General features: G+C 45.4%; 2 protein-coding genes across 6 annotated transcripts in view; both read right to left on the bottom strand.

The window, feature by feature from the left end:
• SOS1 (SOS Ras/Rac guanine nucleotide exchange factor 1) overlaps positions 1–16,966 on the bottom strand; it is a 48,518-nt gene extending 31,552 nt beyond the window's left edge. Inside the window, exons 1-6 of the mRNA XM_084285318.1 lie at positions 16,626–16,966; positions 8,374–8,499; positions 5,837–5,968; positions 5,141–5,305; positions 1,357–1,566; positions 745–888 (exon numbers count right to left, since the gene is read on the bottom strand). Coding sequence (XP_084141444.1) covers positions 745–888; positions 1,357–1,566; positions 5,141–5,305; positions 5,837–5,968; positions 8,374–8,499; positions 16,626–16,712 — 864 coding nt within the window. The 5' untranslated portion in view covers positions 16,713–16,966. The remainder of the gene's footprint in view (positions 1–744; positions 889–1,356; positions 1,567–5,140; positions 5,306–5,836; positions 5,969–8,373; positions 8,500–16,625) is intronic.
• A 3,962-nt stretch (positions 16,967–20,928) lies between these two features.
• MAP4K3 (mitogen-activated protein kinase kinase kinase kinase 3) overlaps positions 20,929–25,562 on the bottom strand; it is a 79,701-nt gene continuing 75,067 nt past the window's right edge. For 3 of the 5 annotated variants that reach the window (XM_084285320.1, XM_084285321.1, XM_084285322.1), the window contains one exon: positions 24,446–24,761. In XM_084285320.1, the coding sequence (XP_084141446.1) occupies positions 24,528–24,761 (234 nt within the window). In that variant the 3' untranslated portion in view covers positions 24,446–24,527. Of the gene's footprint in view, positions 22,324–24,369; positions 24,426–24,445; positions 24,762–25,562 lie in introns of those variants that run through there. The other 2 variants (XM_084285323.1, XM_084285324.1) reach the window with 1 other exon arrangement.

The raw sequence follows: 25,562 nt of genomic DNA, 5'->3' as shown, positions 1-25,562 counted from the left end.
CTCAAGACCTTCAACTCCACCCCTGCAGCCAAGCCTGCCTTTGGCTTTGACACTCCTGCCGCTGCTCCCTTGCTCCTGAGAATGAAGTGAATTGGAGCATCTTACCCAGATAGCCCGTAAGCACATGCCACAAAACACTGTCTCATTGCCCTCCAGCAATCTCCTGGGCTACTTGAACCAGGATAAGTTGTCCTCCCAGCAGATGTCAGCATGGTTATTCTACCAAGAGAACCAAGGCCCATGATGATGAGATGCTCCTACTTGTCTGAAGAAGGCTTTGGCCAGTTTTTGATTGGCAAGTCTTTGGAGGAGAAGCTCAACCACAACATTGTTGGTAACCTCCCCCTGATTTTTTTCCTAACAGCACACTTCAGTCTCCACGCCCTAACAAGCCTAGTTTAATAGCTTTCCTCATCACCTTAGCACACCTGCTGACGAAAAAAAAGCCCCTGCTCCACTCCGTCTTTCCACAGAAATCCCAATTTTCAGAATTCTTCATTTCTAATGAAGTCTAGTCACAGATGGTTTTGTTTGTTTCCTTCTTGTGCTAACCAAGACTAAACAGCCCACAAAGACTGAGGACTAAAATTAGAAATGTGACAGCAGTCTCCTCATGACTGAGGGAAAGGTTAGAAGAAAAAAAATCTCATTCTAAACAAAGACACCTAGAACAGAGATGCATTAAGCATTTAAGTGCAAGACCTCAGGATACATCTGAATAATAAAAAATAAGTACTGTCTTACCTCAGCCATGTCTTCAAAACAGCTGCCTACTAATGGATGAGGACTACCTTCATCTGTCATTTCAACAGTGTCTTCTATATGACCCAATAACTTCACACTGAGTTCGTGAATGTCCGATATACGACTAAATATATTTTCCACATCCTGCAAAAAGCAACAGAACCAGATAAAAATCAACAAGGAATTTTAAGTAATTTAAAAGAAAGAACATTATGTGCAAAGCTACTCTGTTATGATTAGGAAGTTAGACTCGCTTAATTAAAACAAGTTTTTTTTTTTTTTAATAAGTATTTTGTAATACTAATACGTAAAAATCACAATTTATTTTCAAAACAATAACTTTAAGTATGTATAAATACATGAAAATTGACAATGAAACAAGATGGCACGGAACACTGGCCAACCTTAAATTACAGGCCTGCACGTGAATATAGAAAATCATGTCATTTCTTCTACAGAACTAGTGTCTCCCCACAAGCTCCTTTACAATTCACATTTCAGAACTGTTAAGTGGTTGCTCTACTGTAGATATATTAAACCATGCAATAGTTAGGTTCTAGAAATGTTAACCTAAATTTATAGCCACTATAATTTATTTTACACAACACTTACATGAGATGAAAACAGTTTGGAGTTGGAGGCATATGGCTCTCTGAAAACTCTGATAATGAGATTTAGTTCCCTTATATACTGGCGAACCTCCGCCATAAATGACTTCACTAGGTCATAATAGGTTTGCTCCCCTGAGGTGGAGGGTTCCTCATCAGATAAAGTTAGTGCACTTAAATCTTCCACATCTTGATGGAACATATCCATTAACACCTAGGTAGCAAAGAGGGAGAAAGCCACAAAGTGACAAAAACTTCTTTTCAAGATCTACCAGTATGTTACCAGAAAAGGAAATTATCATTGCCATGGAATCAAAGTGATCAGGAGAGATATTCACGTATGTAATTCTGCAATTGGTTGAGCACTACAAAAGCAACATCCAGTGTTATTACTTTGCAAATCATTATTTGCAGTGGAAATCTCTATAGAATCCCGTCACTTAGACCAATCCAGATGCCTCTCAGAATATGGTCCTAAAATCAATTATTATTTGAAGTGTCCTATGAAGTACAAAGAGGTATTTAGCCCTTAACAGTATTCTCTAACTGTGAATTATCCCACATAATCTAAGTTTCGGAAGATAATGCAGTATTTGAAGTCACAAAGTATGCACATTTTGGATTTCCTCCTTTGGCTTTAACAGGCAATCACACATGATTTTGCTCAGAACTCTGTTATCAACCTGGATGAATACCGGATTGCCCACACATTGCAAATGCGCTGGTTTCTGTCCTTAATAGCTCCTGAGTTCTCTTGTTAAATTGGACCCACAAGGAAGGGCAGCAGCTTCAGAAAAAGCTGTCAACCAAGGTGCAGAACTGCACAGACAAAAGGACTTGAAGAACTCCAACTACCAGAGGTCCCAATTCATTTGTTTACCTAAGCAAGGTTTACCAAACACAAGCAATTAGTAAATTGAATTTCTCAAGAAAAAGATTAAGTGGATCACTGAACCTCTTCCAAACATGGAATCTGAGCCAGGAGTCATTACAATGACTTAGCAAGCGACAAACTGAATTTACTCCTTGGTTGATGTCTATAAAACCTGAAGAACAACTTAACGTCAATGTGTTGACTGCAAAACAGCAAAGGCATTTTAATCCAATTTATCTTTGGAAAAATAAAACACTACAGGCCCCACACAACCTAAAGTGATGCAGCTTAAAAACAAGCCAGCAGAAGATGTAGTCCAACACACAAGATGACTTAGTCCTGGGGTAGACAGACGGGACAGCATTTATAAACAAACCTACTGCCCAGAGCCACTCCCCTTCCAGGAGGCCACAGAAGGCATCAAACAATCCACACGAACTTCAAAATAAATTAGGATTTAAGTGCTGCCTGCCAGCCTCCCTTGTGAACAGATGGAGGTGAAGCCATGGCAACCTACGCCTGTTGCTGCAGAGACTGAGGTGACGGCTGTCAATCACCAAGAAGACAGAGGAGAAGACTGCAGGATCGAAGCTGTAAATACTCATTTGAGAGCGACATGAGGGAAGGCTAACATGTAAAACACGACCCAGAGTTTTTTTAAATGGCAGAAAACAGAACAAGTGTTGCTCAAAATAATTATAGAACTGGAGGTGAAGAATTAAGCCTCTGAAGGAGCCACAACAGCCAACGTGACATTTACCCTGCTGTTTGCTGTAGAAGTCCTCCTTCTATAATGCACCTTACACAGGCACTTCTCTAGAGGACGTGCCAGCTAGCCAAGCTGCCGAGTACTGATATTGGACAAATGAGCTATCCTGCAAGAGAATACTTGGGGATTTGTAAGCACGAGGGATGGTCTTGTAGATTCATCCACCTTCAATACTGGCAGAAATACACCTACCTAGAGCAGGCATCCCTTCACCCGGGTCCTGTTCTAACAATCCTCAAAAATACAGAGGTCTAGTAGGGAGGGAAATGGGCACGCAGCAGGTTCTTTCTCTTAGTGAGTCAAAGGTCCCTGCTACACGCCCTGGTCTTAAGCTTTTCTGAAAGTAAAACAATGGACATTTTGCATTAAGCCTGACTTCTTCTGAAGACATGTTCTAAGAAAAGAAGGTGATTCATCTTGTAAAGCCAGAAAATTTACATGGAACTCAGATTACAATCAGGATCCTATTTCTGGGAAACAGGACATTACATAGCATCACTACTGTGGGCAATTACACGGGGTAATGGAGGTATTCAAGGAGGCCCCAGCATTTATAACTCCATGGATGCAGTTCCAGTGCATACTTAATCTAGAAGATTCCAGGCTGCAATCACAAGGCACACCTCACTACGGTGAAAACAACAGAAACAAAGCAACCGTACCCTGGGACACTGAATTTAGAGCGTTCAGAAGCATGAGCAGATAGTCAAATAAAAGCAGCTTGCATTCAAATGCAGGTGGGTTTTTTGTTTGGTGGTGGTGGATTTTTGTTGTTGCTGTCTTCCCCCTCTCAGAGGAGGCAGGATTTTTTTAATATGGATGGGTGGCACAAAAACAAGTGTGAAAGTGCTTGGGAAAAAAGACACGTGGGGCCAACAGACTGTTTTGGTTGGTTTGTTTCAAATAATAAAAATAAAACCAAGCAGAATGTACACTGGCAGTAAAATCCTAATATACTAAGAAGGTCCTTGATGTGACTGGAAAAGAAAACACCTTGGGAATACCTGTCCATAGCTTGTTCCACTGCAGCAGCAAAACTAACATGCCTACTTCAGAGCCTTTCAAATGTTTCTTCTGTGTACACATTAAAAAGGCTTGCTCCGATGTAAGAGCGGCCCATGTAATGGAATTTCCCAAATCAGTCTTTTCTGCTTGCTACCTTTCCCCAGGATACAAAGGTGCACACAGCGACAGCACTGTTCCTGTTCTTTATTCACACACCTTTAAACACTGCCTTAACAACTCAGGTAAGTACACCCAAAAGCAAGCGGGACTAAGACAACTGCCCTGACTGAAAAATACTTGGCCCTTCATGACTTCACAAGACATCTTTCTTCCCTGCCTTGAGGTGAAGAGAAAAACAAGACAGAAAAAAACACAAACATGAACAAGACAAAAGAATTCAATGAAACAAGAGACAATTCCAAGCAGAAACACAGATTAACATAGACCAAGAAGTACCAAGAGGAGGTGATAAATCTGAAAATGCCTGGACTTCAGCAAGATCTCACTGTCCAGTAGCATTTCTGAAAGGATCTACTTCAAGCTTTATTTTTTAAACAATGGATATTTTGAGATGCTGATGAGGTGGCCCCAGAAGCTAGAGCACAAAAGCACCTCAAAAGACAGACAGCAGACCCTTCTCCAGCACTGCTGGATCACCAAGGAAAGAGGTAATTGCTTTCTGAATTGAAACACTCCTCTAAAACTACAAGAATGACTACCTGCAAATAAAAATACGGACCCCCACAGAATATTAGTGATGCTTATGAAGGGATTTTTCAATTTATTTTTGACCATTGAAACACCGTTTTTTACATGCAATACAGTCTTAAGCATGGGTGGTCTCCCAGAATCATGAAAACTTGAAGTTAGTGCAGCTTCACAATAATTTTTAAAGCATCCACACATTGCTGGGATTAGGCAAGCAATATCATAAGCAATAGACACTCAGATATTAATAAGCCCAAGCACCAGCTCTATAAACTCAATTAGCTTTGCTGTATTAAAATATGGAACCAGATTTTACTGCAGCAATTTATTTCAGATACACAAAACCCCATTTACCCGGTAAGGAATAGACACTGTCCTACCAAAACTTAACTAAAATTTTCCGTTAACATTAGAAACAAGAGTTATGCTTACCTTATCAGCACACATTGCCACTTTAATATCTTGCTTTGTAATCTCATAATGCCTTATATTTCGTACATAATTCCCAACCAATTTTAATATGTCTGCAGAAATGTATTCTAATACTGCCACTATGTAAACAGACACTTGGTGATCAATTTTGTAGCCTAGCACTTCCTGAAAGGAAAAAATAAATAAATAAAAAATCAGTGCTACACAGTTATTCAGTAAATGAAAGATACACAACAGGTTACAACTAAACCTTGCAAGTTTCTAACTCCTCACCATAAACATTCAAGGCATACAGTCTATATTAAAGAAACATGGTAGCCTGTAGGCCAGGAAAAGAAACAGCATCATTGCAGACTGTGGAGCTGACAACAGCCCAGAACTGTCCCAAAAGCCTCACTTAAAAGTTAGTTAACTGTCTATGGCATAAACAAAGCTAAGCAGTCATTTGATTCAAGTTTAATTGTTCTTAATTCACTTTGCATGACTCAGAAAACAATTAAGAAACTTCCAGAAAAACTCTTAAATGTACAAATTGAAGAAATACAATCAACTAAACTGAAAACTCTGAAAATTATGTTGAAAACAGGTATTGTTACTGTTCTCTTGTTTACATTTCAGGCAGCACACAGACGCTTGACAAAACAAAGCTGTCAACCTCCAACTGCATTCCAAGAGCAAGATCATGTCACTGCTTACCTTTAATAAAGGGTGGATTTTTTCTACTGGGAGAGATAACGGATTTCTTCGTTTCCTCTTCTCAATAGCAGACTGGGCATCAGCTATTGCCCACTTATCAATAGGATGGGGAAAACTTTTTTGAACACGATCCTTAAAAAAAACAAAACCAGAACTAGAGGGTAAATACATAATTGGAATTATCTGAGCAATGCTAATACACTCTGAAATCACTTCTCATTAATTAACAAATTAATGTATGCAAATGTTGATATTTTGACTATAAGAGCTTCTATAACACAAACTATCATTTTGGTACACGTTGCTCACCACATTCCTAAGGGATATCAGAATATCATTTCCATAGAAAAATCTAGTGCTTAAAATTTGAGAAATGCCAGAATGAAGTTGCTTTTGCAGGTACAATTTGCTCCTTTTGTGCACATGGGTGATAATTCAGCAATTAAATATGTTTAGACGTAGAATGGTCACTGAATGAGAGGATAGGAGCTTTGTTTCACCTTCACTGATTAGCACACAGCCCGAATTGTCTATCACTCGCATGCAAACCCCTCTGAAGACAGCGTAAGAAAAGACTGCCCAACAGTTCCATGTCTGCAGTTGGCCCAATCGTGCCCAGCTCAGCTTTGCCCTCATTTTTTCCTGCAGTTTAATTACTGCATCCAGCATTCGGTGCTGGAACACACCTACACTCGCCCATGCTCTGAATAGCTCTCCTGCTGGAACTCACACATGGGTCTCTGGAGATTCAAAGCCCTGACTGTTTTTGGTAGCCCAGGTGTTTCAGAAAAGGTGCCAGAAATCTAATTTCTCAGATCGCTTCGCATATTTTTTCAGACCACAGTTCCCACTGACTGTTTCAGTTGCAAGCGCTCGCTTACGTAAATATGACCCCAATTTGAGCAACCACGAAATGAGGAAGATGAAATTAATGACCACTTACAAAGAGCTGGTACAGGGCAATGTACACAAACAAAAACTTTCCAACAAAAAGAACTGGGACAGAACACAAGTCTATAAAGGTGGCAACCAATGTTTCAAAGTACAGATTCCTTTTTTTTTTTTTTTGTCCTCCCCACCCTCCATCATAACAATTCTGCACGAGGAAATTAGAAGTCATACTTAAGAAAAAATAAAATCTCATTTGCTATCTAATACTGATTTGTTACCCCTAACACAGCCCAGCCTGCTGACTGAAGAATGAAGGTGTCCTGGGGGAAAAATAACCGTGTATGACCATGTAATTAAAGACGGAATCATCACATGTAAACACAAAGGGGGTAAATTGAGGTTGCCTGATCATCTTCAGTTCTTGCATTTCTCATCCTAAGGGCTTGACTTCACAACCAGAAGACTCTTAAAGCAACACTACATTTAACCCTGGCTTTTAAACAATGCTACCAAAACACTTCATGCAATCTTCCACAAACCTCTGTTACTTCAGTTGACCAGAATAATGTTGCAAAACAGGCTAGCCATGAGAGGGGATACTGAAACCCCATTAGGTGTCAACACTCAAAACAAGAGGAAGGATGAAATTCATCAATCTTGAACTCAGCTTAGTGGTTTTTTTTTTTTACTTGTTGAATTCCTGGACATCTTAGTGATTTTTTCTTGCTGCTTGTTTTAGTTTTGCTTGTTTCTTTTTTGGCTTTCCAGCATTGTTTTAACCAAATCTTTGTCCATAAGCTCTCATCTCCTCAGCCCTCCGTGTACCTGCCAGAGCATTGCCTACACTTTTCTACACTTTCTTCAGAACATGAGGAAGTTGCATCTTGTTTTGCAACCTAACCTGGCACAGCACTGCCACAGCCCCCTAGGACTGGAAATCAACATGCACAGTCTGCAGCTGGGCAGCAAAGTCTTCAAATCGTGGTTAAGCACAAAGGGCTACCAAGATATTCACGGACTTAGAGTGAAACTGAATTAGGTTGTTTCTCAAACAGAGGTAAGACAGCTCTTCTCAAACATCAAGCTGCTTTTCTGAGCAGAGGTTGTAAACCTTTGAAAACAGGATCGTCAGAGAAGAGGCTCCCTTAGAGAGGAAAGAAGCGTTCCTCAACTCATTCTGAGAAAGCAGCTGAACTATTTTTGTTCAAATTTCCGGGGGGGGGGGGAGTGTATCAGCCTGTATCACCACGCTGAGAAAGCAGCACGAGATCACAGACGAAGCAGCTACAGTTCGCATGCTATCTCGGGGCAGGGGGGGGCAGAGAAAAAAGCCTTTTGAAAGGAGCCAGTCAGCTTTACGTCCAGAAGTTACACTCACCAGCTATTACACGGTAATGCGGTTCACAGGGACTGTTTTACTGAGCATTGAACAAGAAATGCAACCGATGGGAAAATCACCTATTAGGTAACTCAGCAGGTTTTCTGCTGAAGGTTCTGTTACATAAACATACATAATTACTGCTTCTCTTTCTTGTACCAAGTGATCCTTTTCGCGTTGTGAAATGATTTCTGTATGGACTTTTTATACAGCAGCTCAAATTACATTGCAAAACGCGGATCAGATTTGTAATAAATATTCTCCGTACCTCTACATCCAGAAAACTTCTGGGCTGGGCTTGACACAGCATATTTAACAACTGGAGAATTAACTCCTCCACGTACTGTAACGCATCTTCGGTAGAGGAAAGTTTAGGATGGACCTGCACCTGAACCTGTACGGAACAGAAGAATCAGTCTTATTTTTTGTTCTGCCCCAAGTTATATGCTTTACTCACAAAAAAAAAGATGACAAAAGAACGAGCCAAACAGTTTAGAAAAATCCAATGAGAACTGCATGTGTGCTGAGCTCTATTAAGGCACGCTGGGCAGAGAAGCGAAACACTCATTTACACTTGCTAGGAACACAAACCTCAAATATTAAACGTACTCAAATGGCTGTAAGTAATATTTAATGTCAAAAAAACAGCTAATTAATAACGGTGTTCAGCAGCGCAATTAGGAAAACTCCTTAAATACTCTGCATAAATTCGTCTTTCCACCCCAACTCTTACACCACCGTTTGCAGAGCACGCTGCAGATGTAGGGTTTTTCCCATTTACAGCCTCCTGCACACCACTCAAGCTACAATAACAAGATCCAGAACTTTTTTCAAAGGCGGAGCACTACAGAAACAGCAAAGATATTCAAAGATTTTCCCATTTGGGAATTCTCACTGGTGTAAACCCACTGAGGCACACTATTTGGTGCTCCTCCCAAAGGGTTGGGTTACCAACTTATTTTTCTAGACAACCATCTGAACAGCAGCACAGCTTCCCTCTGCACTTTTGCAGGTAACAAAATAGCACGGTTTTAGCTGGTTTAAGTTTCAGGTATGCAAAGCTCCCTGCTCCAAGAGCTTCGAACTGACAGGCAGTTTAATCTCAACCTCAAGCACTGATGGCAAATATTATGCCAGAGCAAGCTGACTGCTGACTTTCGCAACACATTTCAAGCCCCAATTTCATCATTTTACCATTCCCACTGCACTCAACTCAAAATGCCTCCAGTTCTCTCAATCACCTCCAGAAGAGCTTAACCACCTTAAACCAAACCCCAACAATCTGTCTCATCCCAATATTAAACCCATGCCTATATTCAAATCCCGCTGCCATAATTATTTAATTTCACAGCTGAGTTCTCATTCCTACTTGCAGCTATAGCAAGAATTAAATGTTATGAAGTTCAAACACGCAACAGCCTCAAATAGAAATCCACTTGCTTGCTAAGGCACTCATTAGCTTGAAAACTTCATGTCTGGGCACAGCCCTGGTGCTCACTTCGCTGCTGTAGAGAATTAAATGCACTCGATCAGGGGTTTAGTTACTTGCAGGTTGTGTACCTTGATCCACTAGGTCTTAAAGAACGCCTCCGACGTTTGCTGCTTTTTTTAAACTTGAAAACACTGTTCAGAGAGGAGAACTTCTCCCCACGTGACTAACAAAAAGAAAAATGAAACTGTTGGGGTAAGGAAAATACCAAGAACTCGGCCACGCACAGCCACAGCGCGTGTTTTTGGAGGTACCTGCGTAACAGCATCCCCAGCAGTCCCAGCAATCATTTACAATTCAAATACCGATGTCTGAAACACCGCACCAGCTCGGGACATTTTAACATCCCAAATTACAGACCTGCAGGAGACTCCTCTGAAAGATCAGAGCTGATCCGAGCTGCCTGGAAGATGCCGTCTCGATTTATTTAAAGGCAGAACCGAAAAAAAAACTCTATTACGTGAACCCTCTGGATTGCTCTAGCGTTTGGTACTCGGAAAAGTATTAAATTTCTGAGTCAATCAGGCAATAAAAAATACGGAATGGGATAAAACTGAGTGATGAAAAACGGCTCTGTTTCTACCTTTTCTTAGAAGGCAGATCATGGAGAAGGGACTCGTCATCCCCTGCCTGCCTGTAATTGTCTACAGGAGTAAGAACAAACAAACAAACACCACGCCGTGACCTGAAACATGATCCGCAGTCAACCGAAACAAAGTCAACACCGATAACCTACTTCTCGTTCAGGAGATAAAGTTCCAAGCATTTTTGCTAAGAGGTTGTGTTTGGGGAGCAATTACACCCTGCTTCTCGAAGGCCAGCGTCTGCTGGCAGCGCCGGGCTCTGCCTCAGCACAACATCCACCTCGGCGCAGAAAAACATCATGAGGGTGCCTCCGGCTGGCCGGCACAGTTTATCTCCATTAGGCAGGCAGTAAATAAGCTTCATTGCTACTTAAGTGAGATTTAGTATCATTTAGGGTTCAAAGTCAGCCCGGCAAAGGCAAGAAAACAACTAGTCCGACGGGGAAAATTACAGGACGGCCCGGTGCACGGCCAGCAGAGGAACGTGTAATTTGGGTATCTGCACCCCGGCAGCACCTCCAGGCTGGGGCCGAGGAGCAGGCAGTGCCCGAGGAGGTCATCAGCTGGGGCGTGATGCAAGAGCGGCGGCGGCAGCACCGGGTTTGGAGAGGGAAGGCAGCAAGCGAGGACATCTGCTAGCGGGCGCCGCCACGTGACCCGAGCCAAAAAAATAGTAATAATAATAATAATAATAATAATAATAAAGGAGATCGAGTTACCGGGGGGGTTTCCAGCCTTCGCAGAAAGTCCGCTCAGATTCAAAATTAAAAATTATAATGATAATTAAAAGCAAACAAGCAGGCCACCCTGCCTTATCAGCCCTGAGACGCTGGAGCGCGGCGTGAATCCCACCAGCCCCCTCGCCAGCCCATGTCAGGAACAGGGGCGATAAAAACAGAGGAACAACTTCTGAAGTGTAGTGATGTTTGGATAAGATCCTTATCGAAGCGTTTAACCTCTCCCTTAAATAATGACAGAACCCATCCCTTCCCTCCCACACACACCAAAACGTCTATCTCGTGATAAGGGGAATTACCACAAGAACAGCTTCCAAATCTTTTGACCAAAGCTTCAGTTCTCCAAGATAAGCCACCAAATCCTGAGGGGAAAATACAACTCAAAATGGCTAGAAACCCCTGCCTCCACTGCTCCATTTTCACCCAATTCTTTCCTTTTTTTTTTTTTTAAGACATGCAGGCCTTCTTCCCTTGGATTTTGGAATGGAAACAAACCCACCAGGATTTTCTTTAATTGAAGACGAGCCAGGCAAGCCTTTCTCGAACAACTTTCTGTTTATGAACAGAGAAGGTGCAACCCCTGCTCATGAAAATTTGTAGCACTTCAGGAACATCCTATGACCCTATGACTTGGCATCCCCCTCCTACCCCTCTTTTCTTTTAATAAAATCAACAAGAGCAAAGAATTTCTGTCAGGAATGGCAACAAATTACAAATCAGGCACCAGCAAGCCTAAACTGTCTGAAAGAGCCAGAGAAACAGACTAACACATCTCTTTAATGAGCAACACAATGATATCTGATCTTAATTTATAACCCTTAGCAACTTGTTCTATATAAAAAATTAAACATTTTTGATAAAGCTTTTTCAAGCAGTAAACCAGATGTTTCTCATAGGAAATAAACGACCTAGACCAAACCCAGAAAGAAGGCTGAGTCCGAGGGAAGCAGATTTTACAGCTCCAGCTTCCACAGGGGTTTTATTTTCCAACTGGTCCAACACAGCAGCTCTGAGGCTGGCCACAAGATAATCCAAAGCTGAGCCCAGACCAATATTCTGCAGTTTATCCTGCACTAAAGAGATGTTTGTTGAATTTACTCCGTGACCTTTCCCTTTCACTTGTTGTCAGTCTGCTTGGTACAGAACCAAGCCCCCTTCACAAGAGCTTTCAGTTACCCCTCCCTCACGTCTGCAAGAGGGAAGGGTGATTTATGTTGAACATGAAGCTGAAAAACCTCAGCCTCTGCTGAAAGCATCTCTGTAAGAAAGAGTGCAGAAAAAGATAGAGAACTGCGTGCCTCCACGTGCAGAAGCTTCAGAAAGGCAGATAACAGAGGGAAATCATCCAAAAGCCACACAACAAACCAAAATGCACAAGCAAAGCATCTTCTGTCAGGCAGAGAACGTCATTTCCATAGCCAGGCAAGGATACCCATCTCCCGGGATTCTGGCACAACGTCAAAGTGTGAATCAAGCACCGAGATGTGCTCAGCACACAAGCACGCTTCACTGAGCACAGGTACCACCGCACCGGGATTTTCTCTCAAGCTGAGGCACTTGTAAGAAAGCTGAAGGAAAAACATCGGGTTTATCACAGTGTCTGGAGAGTAAAATGGAAGAAGCTGTGACACGAGAGGCTGCAGAAGTAAAGCAAGCAAGCGCTGCCCTTCCCTGCCTGCTTGGACAGCAAATGCTCCCCTGTTACCAGCGGGGGGAATCCATCATTTTCCTTGCACTGCAACATGGTGGGAAGAGGCTGGGCCTCTGGCACCTCTCCCGAATCAAAGACCAAGCTGTTTTCCAAAACACAGGGCGAGACTCAACTGATTACAAGCATTTCTCCAAACCTTCCAAATACCGAGGACAGACATGGAAAACACAAGCCTTCACAGCCAGATTATGACATTATTAGAAGCAACCTGGTGGCAGGGCAGGCTTTTTTCTTTCCCTCCCCACTTGGGTTGCTCTGAGAGTCTTCACTGATGTTACACCCCTCATTTTTACACAGCACAGCTTTTGTTAATCTGCCCTCGATGACTACAGAAGTACCGACAAGCAGCTGCTTATCGCTGAAGTACTCCAGGATGAAATGTTTTACGGACAGCTTGCATGAATGAGTGTTCTCATAGAGCAAACACCCCACAAAAACTGTGTTTTCTTTTTTTTTTCTTGTACAACTCCACTGATACTCGGCAATTCTGCAGAGCATACTGCACTTTTCTACTGTTTACTGAATTTTTCAGGGATCAAGCTAAGTAAAACAAGCACAGGGGTCTTAAATCCACACTTGAGCAACTTCAGGATCTTAACTTTATCCTCCGCAGCCATCAGAAGCACAGGGAATCCAGAGCTATCAAAACTTAAGGATGTCCTACATCTGCAGTGAAACGGTGCCAAGAATAACTACTGCTGCTCGTTACTCAGAACAGCAATTGGGCCGTCATCAGTTTAGAGAACGAGATAATTAAGTCAGGTAGAACTGTTTGTGTCAGCCACAGCTTCCCAAGCCCTCTGAAGTCACTTCAGGAACTTCGCTCGTCTCTTTCGCTCCATGAAAGGTAGAAGAGATTGACTAAGCGACACACCAAGGATCTGAGAGCACACTGCCTGCAACAATTCCCTTGACTGAAGCTGCAAATCCTCCTCAGCTGTCAAACCACTTCAATCCCATCACTCTGAGCACAGTACATTCCAAGAGCACCCCTCATTAATTGCTCAACTGCTTCAAAACAACTCGAGGTATTCAGGCGGTGGTACTCCTACATCTGTACGGCAAGGAAGTTGTCTTCTTTCTCTAAAGGATGAAACTACTGAAGGTAGCCAGCAGTAGGGATGACTTTCTGCAGTCAAAACCAACACATCAGGGAAGAAGCAAGTCATAGCTACGTGGAGAAATTCCTACTGTACAAGAGTTACATGAGCAAGATGAAGCCCCAGGGAAAGATGTTCAAGAAGAACTATCCAAAAGGTTCTGTTCAGAAGGAAGCGTGCACATTCGCTAGTACAGGAACACCACTGTTTGAAGAGGCATCGCTGTGCAGATGTCTCTTCTCAGCCTGGTTTCCGAGGAGTCCCAAATCCACGTGTCTCTGTCTCCAGCCACCCCAGAGCCCTGGTGCGTCATATGTCTTGAGTCCTCTGTCTTCATCGCCAGCATCTCACCTTCCATCCACTTCTGCAACCACAATTTCAAACACCAGCTGACATTCTTACTTCCTTTTCTTGCAGCTCGTCACCAGGATTACTGCCTTTTGTTGGCGGCTGTGGGGCTCTGTGACACTCCTCTTCTGATGCTTCAAAGTAACAGCGACCAGGCAGAGAAGCATCTCTCACTACACATCATTTTCTTCCTAATTGAGTGCACTGGAGTATATCTTGACAGGATCTGAAGAAGAATGGGAAGAAAAGGGATTACATTATGATCTGAATGGCACAAAAGCTGCTTTCTGCAAACACAGCTGTTAAATGCAGCGACAGTGCAATACAGAGCCTATTGTTGAGGCCCATGTCTAATGAAATACACAGCACATGCTCTTGAGAATTTATTGATGTAAAGAAGTGATTTATTCTTACTACATGTGCCTGGTTTTTTGCTTGATAAAAACACAGAACCAAGGTAACACAGTGGGAAAAATAAAACCCTTTCAACAATTTTTAAGAAAGGGATTCAAGCATTGTTGCTCAAGCTCCACTTTACAAGCCAACGTGAAGTTACAGAAGAGTAACTGCAGCCTTCCCCAGGAGCTGGGAAGGCTCCATCCTGGCATACGTGCTTCAGCAACGTTAAATTAAAACACCTCTCTCCTACTCGGAGATATTAATTCAGCGTAGGCCTCCCCAAAGCGTTAAGTCTCACTTGCAGCCATGCAGGAAAACATAACAATCCTGTCCGTGTACCTGGCAGGTTTCAAGGTGGAGCTCGGAAAGCAGCTGCTGCCACTACCTGAGCATGAGCTGGGAGCAGGGCAGGAAAATTCTCCTCCAGACACACATCGGCTTCGCACAACCTGTCCCTGACAGAGGGAGCTCTCCCTCCAGGCCAGCTCTGCCCTTTGACCTTGCTGGCACACGCTGCCACCATCTCTGTCTTACTGGTCCCGTACGCAGGCTCCAGGGGCAGCTCTGGTCTCTGGCTGGCCGAGCAAGGGGCAGGGTCTCAGACCCAGCTGCCACAAAGGTTTTCCTGAGTGAGGATGGACGATTGGCAAAGCACGCAGGCTGCAATTCTCCCCGGCCTACCTGCCACTTATGACAGGCTCATTACGTTATGGGGCCTTTATCTGAAGGGCTAAACGCCCTAGCTGAGATGACTTGCACCCATGTAAGTTAGTAAAACACCCAGTTTGGCTTCTCCATTAATGAAGAAGCCATTAAAAAAACAGCTTGATGTTTTCATCAGCCATTTAGTTCCCCTGTAACTCAACTATTGGGCTGCTCGGTGAAGCAGGTGACACGGACAGGTTCTCCATTTCTACAGGGACAGGAAGCAGCAGCAGCCTGCGCTTCTGGAGCACGCCGGGCAATAGCCTGAGAGAAGATAAGAAACAGGTGGCGACCTCATGAAGAGCTGAGGTTAGGAGTTAACATCTGCTAGACAGTTGTGCGTTTGAGTGTCAAGCCTCCAGAACTAACTCCACGTCACTGCTGCTGTCCCCGAGCCCGCAGCAATGGTGCACAACACAGCGAAACCAAGACAACATACCTTGCAGGGGCAGTTTGTCACCCTCCGGAGCTTGTCACCGCTGGCCTTCTTCGCTGACTTCAGACTCCAGAATTCCTCCTTTCTGCCCAAATCCCTCAGCAAGCATCTTTAATCCAGGGTGGCTCCGTGACTGCCTTGCCCATTAGGATATAACCTTGTGCTTCAGACGTACAGAGCAATTCCAATGTTTTTGCTCATTTTTGCCTTGAGATCCTCAGTCTACGTCCTCCTCCAGTACTCAGCACTGAGCCTGGCTCCAAGTTCGATGAACCCCTGCTAATCCACGGAATAAAACAACCTCCAAAGGAGCGAGCTTGTGCTGTTCTGAGACCTTGGGTGGCTCCACTTTCCCCCCAGGCTCCAGTTGGGTGCTTGCAAGCAGCACAAGGAGCAGCCAGGTGGACAACGTACACACAAGTTTACTTTCAGAAAGAGCCTACCGATGAGGGACAGACCATTAGCACCACAAGCTATGGATGAGACAAGCAAGAAGACTTCCAAGATGTGGATGAGAGCACACTGACCCGATGGAGACCTCAGAGAGCACGCCCGGAAAAATGAGGGGAGAGGAAATTCAGAAGAAATACTGCACCGGCACGACTGCAGCACTTGAGCTTTCCAACCCGCACCGGGGGATGCAACAGTTCGGCCAGCCCTAGGAGCAAGTGCTTTGAGGGAAAGCTGCCTTTAACTGTGAGAAATACGTAGATCTGTAAAATGTTGCTGTGTTGGGCTAGGAGAGCACTGAGCTCAATCTGAGCAGCAGCAGCCACCTCCAGCCCCTCAAACCTTCTCCTTTTGACCCCCGAGTGGTAGAGGAGCCCCCAAACACCCCCCTCATGAGGAGCGCAACACCCCCACACCCCCAGCCCTCTCCGCTGGCTCCCCGTGGAGTCCCCACACTCCCTCGGCACCCCCCCAGCGCCGTGCCCAGCCCCTATCTCCCCTTCTGGATCCAGCAGGGCGCCCCGCGGCCCGCCGCCAGGCCGTGCCGGGGCCCTCACCAACCTTCTTGAGGGCGGGCACCAGCAGCCCCCGCCACTTGGGCGCGTTCTCCTCGCTGAAGAACTCGTAGAGCAGCGGCTGCGCCTGCATGCTGCCGCCGGGCCCGGCCCGGCCCTGGGGGGGGCCTCAGGGCGGGCGGGGCAGCGCCGGGGACGCTAGGCCGCGGGGAGCGGGAGGGAGCGGGCGGCCTCCCCCCCCTCAGCGCCTCGCCTCAGCAGGAGGCCCCGCGGCCTCCCTCCGCCTCCTCCGCCGCCACCGCCGCTGCTGCCGCTGCCACCGGCGGCAGGCCCGCAGCGGCGGGGGGAGGCGGCGGAGGCTGCCGCATCCCCCCCGCACGGGCTCTCGGGGGGCGAAACCGCAACGGAGCGGGAGGGGAGGGGAGAAAATGGAGGGGGGGGGGGGGGGCGGCTTCCTCCTCCTCCTCCTCCTCCTCCTCCTCCGCCGCCGCCGCCGCCGCTGAGGGCGGGGTCGGGAGCGCGCCTCCGGGCTCGGCTCGTCCGCCGCACGGCTGAGGCGGCGGCGCGTGCGCGCGCGCAGCCCCCGCTGGCCCAGCAGCCTCTCGGCGGGGGCCTCCGCCCCGGCGGCGTGACGTCACGCGGGGAGAGGGGAGGGGGGGAGGGAGGTGTCTCCACCCCCCTCCCCCCCGGTGCGCGCGCGCGCGTGAGCGGTGCTGAGGGGGCGGAGGAGGCTGAGGGCGGCCGCAGAGCCTGGGGGCGGTCACAGAGACACAGACACACACAGAGACACACACAGACACACAGACACACAGACACACAGACACGGCTAGGGGCAGTGCCCAGCGCCCCCCGGAGCCTGTCCCAGTGCCCGAGCACCCTCTGGGTGCAGAACCTGTCCCCAACCCCCAGCCTGACCCTCCCCTGTCCCAGCTCCATGCCGTCCCCTCAGGTCCTGTTGCTGTCCCCAGAGAGCAGAGCTCAGCGCCTGCCCCTCCGCTCCCCTGTGAGGGAGCTGCAGGCCGCCATCAGGCCTCCCCTCCGTCTCCCCTTCTCTGGGATAAACACACCAAAGCACCTCAGCTGCTACTTGTACATCTTGCCCTCCAGACCCTTCATCATTTTCATACCCCTCCTTTGAACTCCTAACTTTCACGTCCTTCTTACACTGTGGCACCCAAAACCACACACACTACCTGAGGTGAGGTCCCTCCCCTCGACCTTAACGCCTGATGTGCCCCAGAATGTGCTCAGCCCTTTTGGCTGCCACAGCACACAGCCTCAGAGTCAACTTGCTATCGACCGGAGCTCCCATGACCCTTTCCACAGGGCTGCTCTCCAGCCTCTCATCCACCAGGAACTACAGATGTAAAATCTGGCATTTTAGTTGAACTTCACGTGTTTGGTGACTGCACAGCCCTCTAGTTCGTCATGATCTCTCTGCAAGGCCTCTCTACTCTGTAAGGACTCAACAGCTCCTCCGAATTTAGCATCCTCTCCAAACTAACTTAGTACACATTCAAGTTTGATGCACTTCAGACTTGAGTTGTGCTGGGGGAGTCAATCCCCAGCAAGCACCCACATGTATCCTGCTCACAATGGCCCCGAGGCCTTGCTGCCTGCAGGCCACAGCTGGGCTCCTCATGGGCACAAGGGGACAAGTCCCATTTTGGGGTGTCAGGAGATGGTGAGGCAGCATTACTGTGCCCCAGGGAGCTCTGTCACCCGTCATTAGAAAGATGCAGGCATCTCACATGGAGCCAGGTCAGCGTTCAAGCAGCACAAGAACAGCCTCAGGGGTAAAAAGTGGGAGAAAAAAGGCCAGAAAAAGCAAAGCTGGAACATAAACGATGCCCTGTGGCGTAAGCGGGACAAAGTCCATGGTGGTGTGCAGGGCCTGGCAGGAGGGGGCTGCGAACCACGGGCAGATTCAGTGTGCTCTGTTCTGCAAGGTGAGGAGCCAGGGACAGCCCGAGGGCCAGAGGAGGATCCAGTGTGCTGCTGCTGGGACCACAGAGAGGGAGGGAGATGTGGAAACCTTTGCAGGTTGCTGGAAGATTGGTTTAGGGCCAGCTTTCCAGTTGGAAGGAGAGCGAGGTGCCCACACAGATTACTTGGGCAGAGACTGTGGAGTCTTCCCTTTTGTTTCAAGGGCTGGTCACAGACACCTGGCAGGAATGACATGCATGTTGGGAGGCTCACTTACATGTAATTAGTGTTTGTGGAGCACTCTGAGGACAGGAGGAGATGGTCCCGAGACGCTGAGCAGCACCCCAGCATATAATGGATGGAGCTTCTCAGAAAGAGACGTCTTCACCCTGCAGCTCTGCCTCCGGCGCTTCTCCTCCAGACAGATGCTGCTGGCTGAAGGAGTCAGGCTTCTGCCTTGAACACGCTGGGACCATGATGAAAGGAGGGGGATTCACATTTCAGAGCTGTTTGCTTGGCCTAGCAGGCTGCTGGCACATTCGGGGACGCCATCTCAGCATCTTGCAGGCTGGGGTGCTCAGCACCGTATGGAGAAAATTCAGTCTGTCAGCATTAAGATCCTGAGGCGTAACACCTCAGCTGCTATCAAATATGTGCAGCACTGGGTGAAAATTACACTTGTGCTCTACTTGCCAGCTTTTCTATGGAGATGAAGGCCCCAGGCTTTTGGTCTAAGGCTCCTAAATACCAGTGAATGGCCTGGATGATGCTGGGGCCTGGGCAGGAAGGAAATCCCATCTCCCACCTGAGCCCCCGGCATTGCCCGAGCAGGCATGACTTGGGCTGTTGGTGCAAGGCTGTGGTTGCTTGCTCGGCTTTTCTTTCTGCAAAGGAACTGAACAACCTCACTTCTCACTTCTCTTCAAGAAGCTCAGCCTGAGGTGGGACCTAACCTCAGCCCCTGCGCTGCTCACAGCTTGGCTGCCAGGTTGGCGAGTGCTGTATCGCTCAGCCACTTCCCCACATTAGCAAGGGCCGATAGCTAGAAGCCAACGCTAGCAGCCAGAATGGAAGGGGCTGGGAGGAGAGAGAAAAAGGGAAGCCACTCAAGCTGCCAGACAAGCTATTTGAACTAGCTGAAGGCAGATGCCTTGCTATAAGCTCATCTGGCCTGTGATTTGTGTTCCTGGCTCTGGCCGTGCTCCTTTCAGCCAGCCATACACACATTCTGATCCCATCTGACATCAAGGTAGGGGGTTTTGTAAGCTCCCAGCAAGGGGGAAGCTCAAGGAAGCTGCTTGTGGCAATTGCAAATGTAGCAAAGAAGACCTTTTGCTCTACCTTTTGCTTATCCGGGCTCTTGGGCTAAGCACAGGGCAGCTGCCAGCAGAGCAGCTCTGTTCTGCAGGAGAGGCAGCTCTGCAGCACAGACCCCAAGCCCTGCAACAGAATAATCCCTCAAAACCAAGCAGGAACCCTTCTCTTCTTCCTCTTATTCCAGGCTGGAAAGCAGCACATGGGAGCCAAGTTGTCTTGGCTGTAAGAGTAAATCTGAGACAGCCTGTCCTAGCACAACGATCCCCTTCCCACTTCCCCGTCCTCCTTGACTTTGGTGATCAATCCCAGCTGCAGCCCAGCATGCATCCTTGTACCAAAAATGCTCAACCAAAATAAAAACCATCTTCCCCAAACTCCTGTTGCCTGGAGTTCAGCAGTGGCCCAAAAGCCCCAAACAACACTCCAGTGGGCCCAAGCTGCTGCAGAAACCTAAGAGGAGGAAGCAAGTTTAGGGAGCTCTCATTTGTACATCAGCCATACTGTACTTTGTTCAAATTTTGCTACTTTTTGCATGTTGAAGTGAAGAATAGTTGACAGGAGGGAGGATGGAAATCCCCCCTTGAGCAGCAGCAGTACAAATGTGCTGTAAAACACCCAGAACTTCTCGCCTTTTCTGAGAATTCAGCCTCTCTGCAGCGGGGCTGGTGTCACCACCTCTCCCACAAGGCGTAACTGAGGTTCAGCGCAAGGCAAGAGACGGGGCCAGTAAAGCCAACAACTCACAGGCACAAAACCAAAGAAACAACCCTGCTGAAAAAACTAAAAATCAAATTTTGCAACCAAGAGAGGAGGGGCTAAGTTACTCTAAGGGGAAAAAAAATGAAATAAGTTGGAATTTGGAAATGTGTCCAAAACACAGATATTTGTTGCCTAAGGGGGAGCAAGACTAATAATACCTACCCTCAAGTGCTAGTCTAAATGCAGCAGACCTCCAGCAGCCTGATCATTCATACATTCAGAAATGCCCAGCTTCTGCATTTGGCACAAACATTTAATAGCAGAATTCAAGACTCAGTATGTTCCATCAACAGATTTTAGTCTTCTGTGGAAATTAGTGCAGGTGGTAATCTACTTGTACAACAACATGTTAAAAAAAGTTTATTTTACATTATATACATTAGGGAACATATTTCAAAGCATTACCAATCACAACAATAATGCAGGCCATAAATCACTTTAAATTTAGTTTGTTTTTAGTGTATATTATCACAATAAAATATAAAGAACATATACAAAAAAGGAGTCAAATGTGTGCATTTTGCTAAAACTTGGCATTTACATACTCCATTGGAAAATAGCAATCAAAAATACTTCTGATCAAAACTAAGTTCCTGTGATGCGTAGTAACCATTGTATTGTTTGAATGAGGTAGTAACTAAATTATTTTGGCCATGTGTTAACATCCTAAATTGAAAAAAAGAAGTGTGAAAATGGTTATAAGGCCAAAAAAAAGTCAAAAATGACAACGTCTTTGAGCCATTTCCACAATGTGGAATGTTGCTGCTTTTCATCGTGATATGAAACTATTTAGTAAGATGAAGAGTAATACTAATTTTTATCGTTGTATACACTAATAATTCAAACACCTATTGCAGTGTTACAGGAAGGTACCACTAGTCTGGGATTGACACCCATCCAGGAAGTATTGTTTTCAAGCATAGAGAAGTAATCGTAAAGAGAGTTTTAATTAAATATAAAAATACAGGTGTTTAACTGGTTTGTTTCACAAAGAAAACTACCCGAGTGAACTCAAGGAAAAAAAGGGGGATCTTTGAAGCCCAAGTCATATCCACAAAGTCACAGCTTACCTTTGTGACTAAATACATCACATCTCAATACGTTGTGCAAACATGAACACCAGTGTGTTGCATCAAAATTAAAACAAGATTGTAATCTGATTACAGCCTTGGTTACAATTTCTAAAAGTTAGGATTTATTTGTATTAGTAAATTACATATAATAAAATACAATAGTGTTGTTAAATGAACTATATTTGTTGCTAGCATCCCACTTTATAATAAACACACGACAAGTCCTTAAAATAGTACCCCGATTTCATTTTTGCATCCTCAGTGACTTTTACATCTGTACAGGTAAGACACTTGTACTTAACAGGAGGACTACTATCTACAGAAAGTCAGTGTAGGTCTTCAGCACGAAGTTTCACTGAAAAATACTGCATATGTACAAAGATTACATAACAGTAAATCAAGCACTTCCGTGGTATCTTAATGCTTATGTGTCCATACCACAAGTCTCGTCTTTCTCTCATGCCACAATAAATTATAAAGTAACTGAAGTCGGGTCACTGCAGCTTTTGTGCAATTTCAGCCAGCCATGATCGCCGCAGCAGGAGTGCTATCTTGTCATGCTGAGCTGCCGTGCGCTGTTCTCAGTAACTGTTCTCATGCCCTGCCAGGATATACAAATTGCTGTTGGCTGTTGGGTTGTCTGTCGGCCTACTCTCCAGCACCACGACCCTGAAATGAAAGCAAAACAGCAACAAAGTCAAGTCAACCTTAGTCTGCCCCAGCCACTGGACACGACAGATGACCAAGGTTCAATCTTCTGTGATTTTAGCCTTTCCCTTAGCCTGCGTAAGCTATCAACAGTCCCTATATCCACAGAAACTTCCTGCCAAGTTCCAGAGAGACAAAAATCTGTGAGATGAGAGAATTCTCAAAGCAAGCATCATTATATGCAGAGTTTTCTCTTGTACTCTTTTCTTGCCACCCGCTTTTGGCCAACATTGGAGACAGGACACAGGGTTAGCTAGATCTCTACTACCACTGCAAGGACCATAAGAGATATCCTGCATCAGACTGCTCTCTTCAAAGCAGAGAAGTCAGCAATCCAAAGACAATTTCACAAACTATTTGAGATGTTTAATCAGGCAAGAACTGCTAAAACTGCTCAATGTGGAGAATTCACTACACCCTGCTCCAAACAACCCCCAAAATCCAAATCCAACTATTGTGGATTCACACCAAAAAAAGGTTGCTTGCTTCAAAACGAATGCTCCATGCTAAATGTGCTCCACAAAGGGCATGACACCTCATGCCATGAGGGATTCCCGGCTTGCTGGGAGAAAATAGCACGCCAGCTTTCATCACACTGATGCCAGGCTTCCTGGCTTCTCAGAACCCCAGTTCCTATGAACTGCCTAGGAAACGACGTGTTACTGGCAAAGGTTTCACAGCTCCAGCACAAAATCCGACAGACCTGCAACCAAAACGAGGTCTGAAAAATTTGCAATTCGGCTTCATCGCAGTGTGAAGTCTTTAAACATGATCTCTGATTTGGGAGACTATTAGTGTAGGATGGAAATAGACGGAACAGTCCTTGGAGAAGAGGACACTGTTCTCCAAGGCAATGATTTGCAATGTCATGTTCCATTCTCAAGCCAGGCTTGTTTTTAAAGTGAGCTGTGCTGTCTCTCAACACCTGAGAAGTGACACAATAAAGCCGAGCTCCACGCACACCTCACTGGCACAGGGAGAGTAAAACCCTCAGGTCAGAGATGAGTATTGCTTACAATTACTCATTACCAAAAAGCTACCAGGTATTGCACGTAAGGGAGAATCCTCAACCCCCAGCCAGCAAAAACTGCCATGAGGTAGGCAGCTGACAAAGCCACAGCACCATTTGGTGCCACTGATGTTTGAGGTAATTACAGGGCTGCGCACCAAGCTTGGGCAACCAGAACACGAGGAAAGCCTCTGGTTGCTCTGAAGCTTATTGGTAGTGCCACGATGCGACAAGGAAACGCGTTTCCTGCAAGTGGCAGAGGACAGGCAATTCTCCAAAATCAAAATGTGGCTTTGCACTGCACACGAGTATGTTACTGGTGAAACCACCATGTCAGCACGCGCTCCCCAGAAGACAGAACATCTGCTGCTTTCATGGCTGTTAAAGAAGTACAAAGTTCGACAGCAGGGCAGAGAAAGTTGAGGAAGTCAGTGACACTCCTAAAATAGCAGTGACTGACTGGGCAAGCTTAGATCTGATGGGTCAGACAGACACAGCATTTGTGTCCTGCAAAAGAAACACCAAAGAACAGCTACGCTAAAAATTACGAAGAGCTCTTCAAGAACTGGGCTGTCTCGTTGAGAGGACAACCATCAGAGCTCCTTTCTGAGGGAGAAAGCAAGACATCTAATTTATTTATTTTCCTAAGAGGGAGATACTGATGAGCTACTGCAGCAGAGCATCTGAAAGTAAGGATTTCAACAGTTAAACAAAGGAATTATGGTGCTAAAAAGGAAAGACACTCCTGGAGATTGTAACTGCAGCCAAGTACGAGCTTCCTACTACAGCCAAGTACTTCTGGAAGCCCACAAACACTTTCAGAAGAATTTTTTTTTTGAAGAAAAAAGTAAATTTAAAAGGCTGAAAGGTGAACATGTACACAAAGGAATGAGTAAGATGGCTAGAAAAGGAATCACAAGAAACAAGCAAAGAACTTCCACAAGGTAGGAGGAGAACATTTTTCTATTTTAGCATGCCATGCTCGCTTCTCTTCATACCTGTCAGATCCCAGAAGCCTGAATATCCTCGTATTATCAGAAATTTCTTGTGTGATCTAGAAAAAAAATAAAACAAAGTATTTACATGTTAAGTACACTTTTTTATTTTTATTTTTAAAATCAAACTAGTGAAAAGAATTGACTATGATGTTACCCATTTATTGCTCATTTAAGGTAGCGAGAGAGTTCAATGCAACTGTAAGTCTTGAACGAGATCTAAGTGGTTTTTGGTGGTGGTGGTTTGCTTGTTGAAATTCCTGCCATGTTATGCGAGTTCCTCTGGTAGCAACTGCAATCAACAGGCTCAGCACAGCACCTGAGCTGCTACTAGCGCAGTTCTCTTCACAGCCATGATCGAAATAGGTACCTGTAAGGGTGTCATTTGTCTCACCCTACAGCAGACATTGGAAATGGGTCAGGTAAGTGACACAAAAAATACCTATGGTTGAAATTCTGAATCATAACAATGATGCAGGAAGTTCATCTTCTGAAAACCTGAACAGGGAAACCACCGAACTTGTGGCACTTATGCCCACTGTGTAAAGAAAATACAGTATTTGGACATTTCAGACTAGTGCAATAGAGCTTTGTATATGGCTGGTGAATTGTATTTGAGATACATCTTTATGATGATACGAATACCAAAGAAAACAGCACGTTATTAATTAAAGTCAACCAAAGCACACTGCATACTCCGAAGGATATCAAGTCATACTGTGAAAGGGAAGCAGTGTTTACAAAGATCCCTTTCTACACAGCCACATTTCATGTTTTTGAGGACAGAAGAGATTTTTCTCTCCTCCCCAGGTCCTAGCAGCATTAGCCGACTTCATGAATTCACTTCTGGCACTGCAAACTCAGAAAAAAATTTTAATTCACATCAGTGAAGCTCCCCACTTGAAGTAAGTTACTTCCTGCTTGCTGTGGGGCTGAGCCTGTACATTTTGGCCCAAATTCCGAGAGTCTTGTCTCAGAATTCAGACAGTTCCTTGTTGTTTCATTCTTCCCAATCAATCAAATCAAGCCACTGTGGAATGTCACAGCTGTGGAATGAAAAGGTGAAGCAACTTTACAAGTAGGTGAAATTATCCTCAATTAGACCGGCTAATATTAGACTAGAGAATCTCCACTAACAATGTCTTCAAAGATAAATGTGCTGCGAAGTCAGGCTGGTCATTTATTTTTATTCTTTT

The sequence above is a fragment of the Netta rufina genome (genome assembly GCF_964035555.1).
Source record: "Netta rufina genome assembly, chromosome: 3".
NCBI lineage: Eukaryota > Metazoa > Chordata > Aves > Anseriformes > Anatidae > Netta > Netta rufina.
Note: the sequence above shows the minus strand (reverse complement) of the source record. Positions and strands in the feature narration are given on the sequence as shown.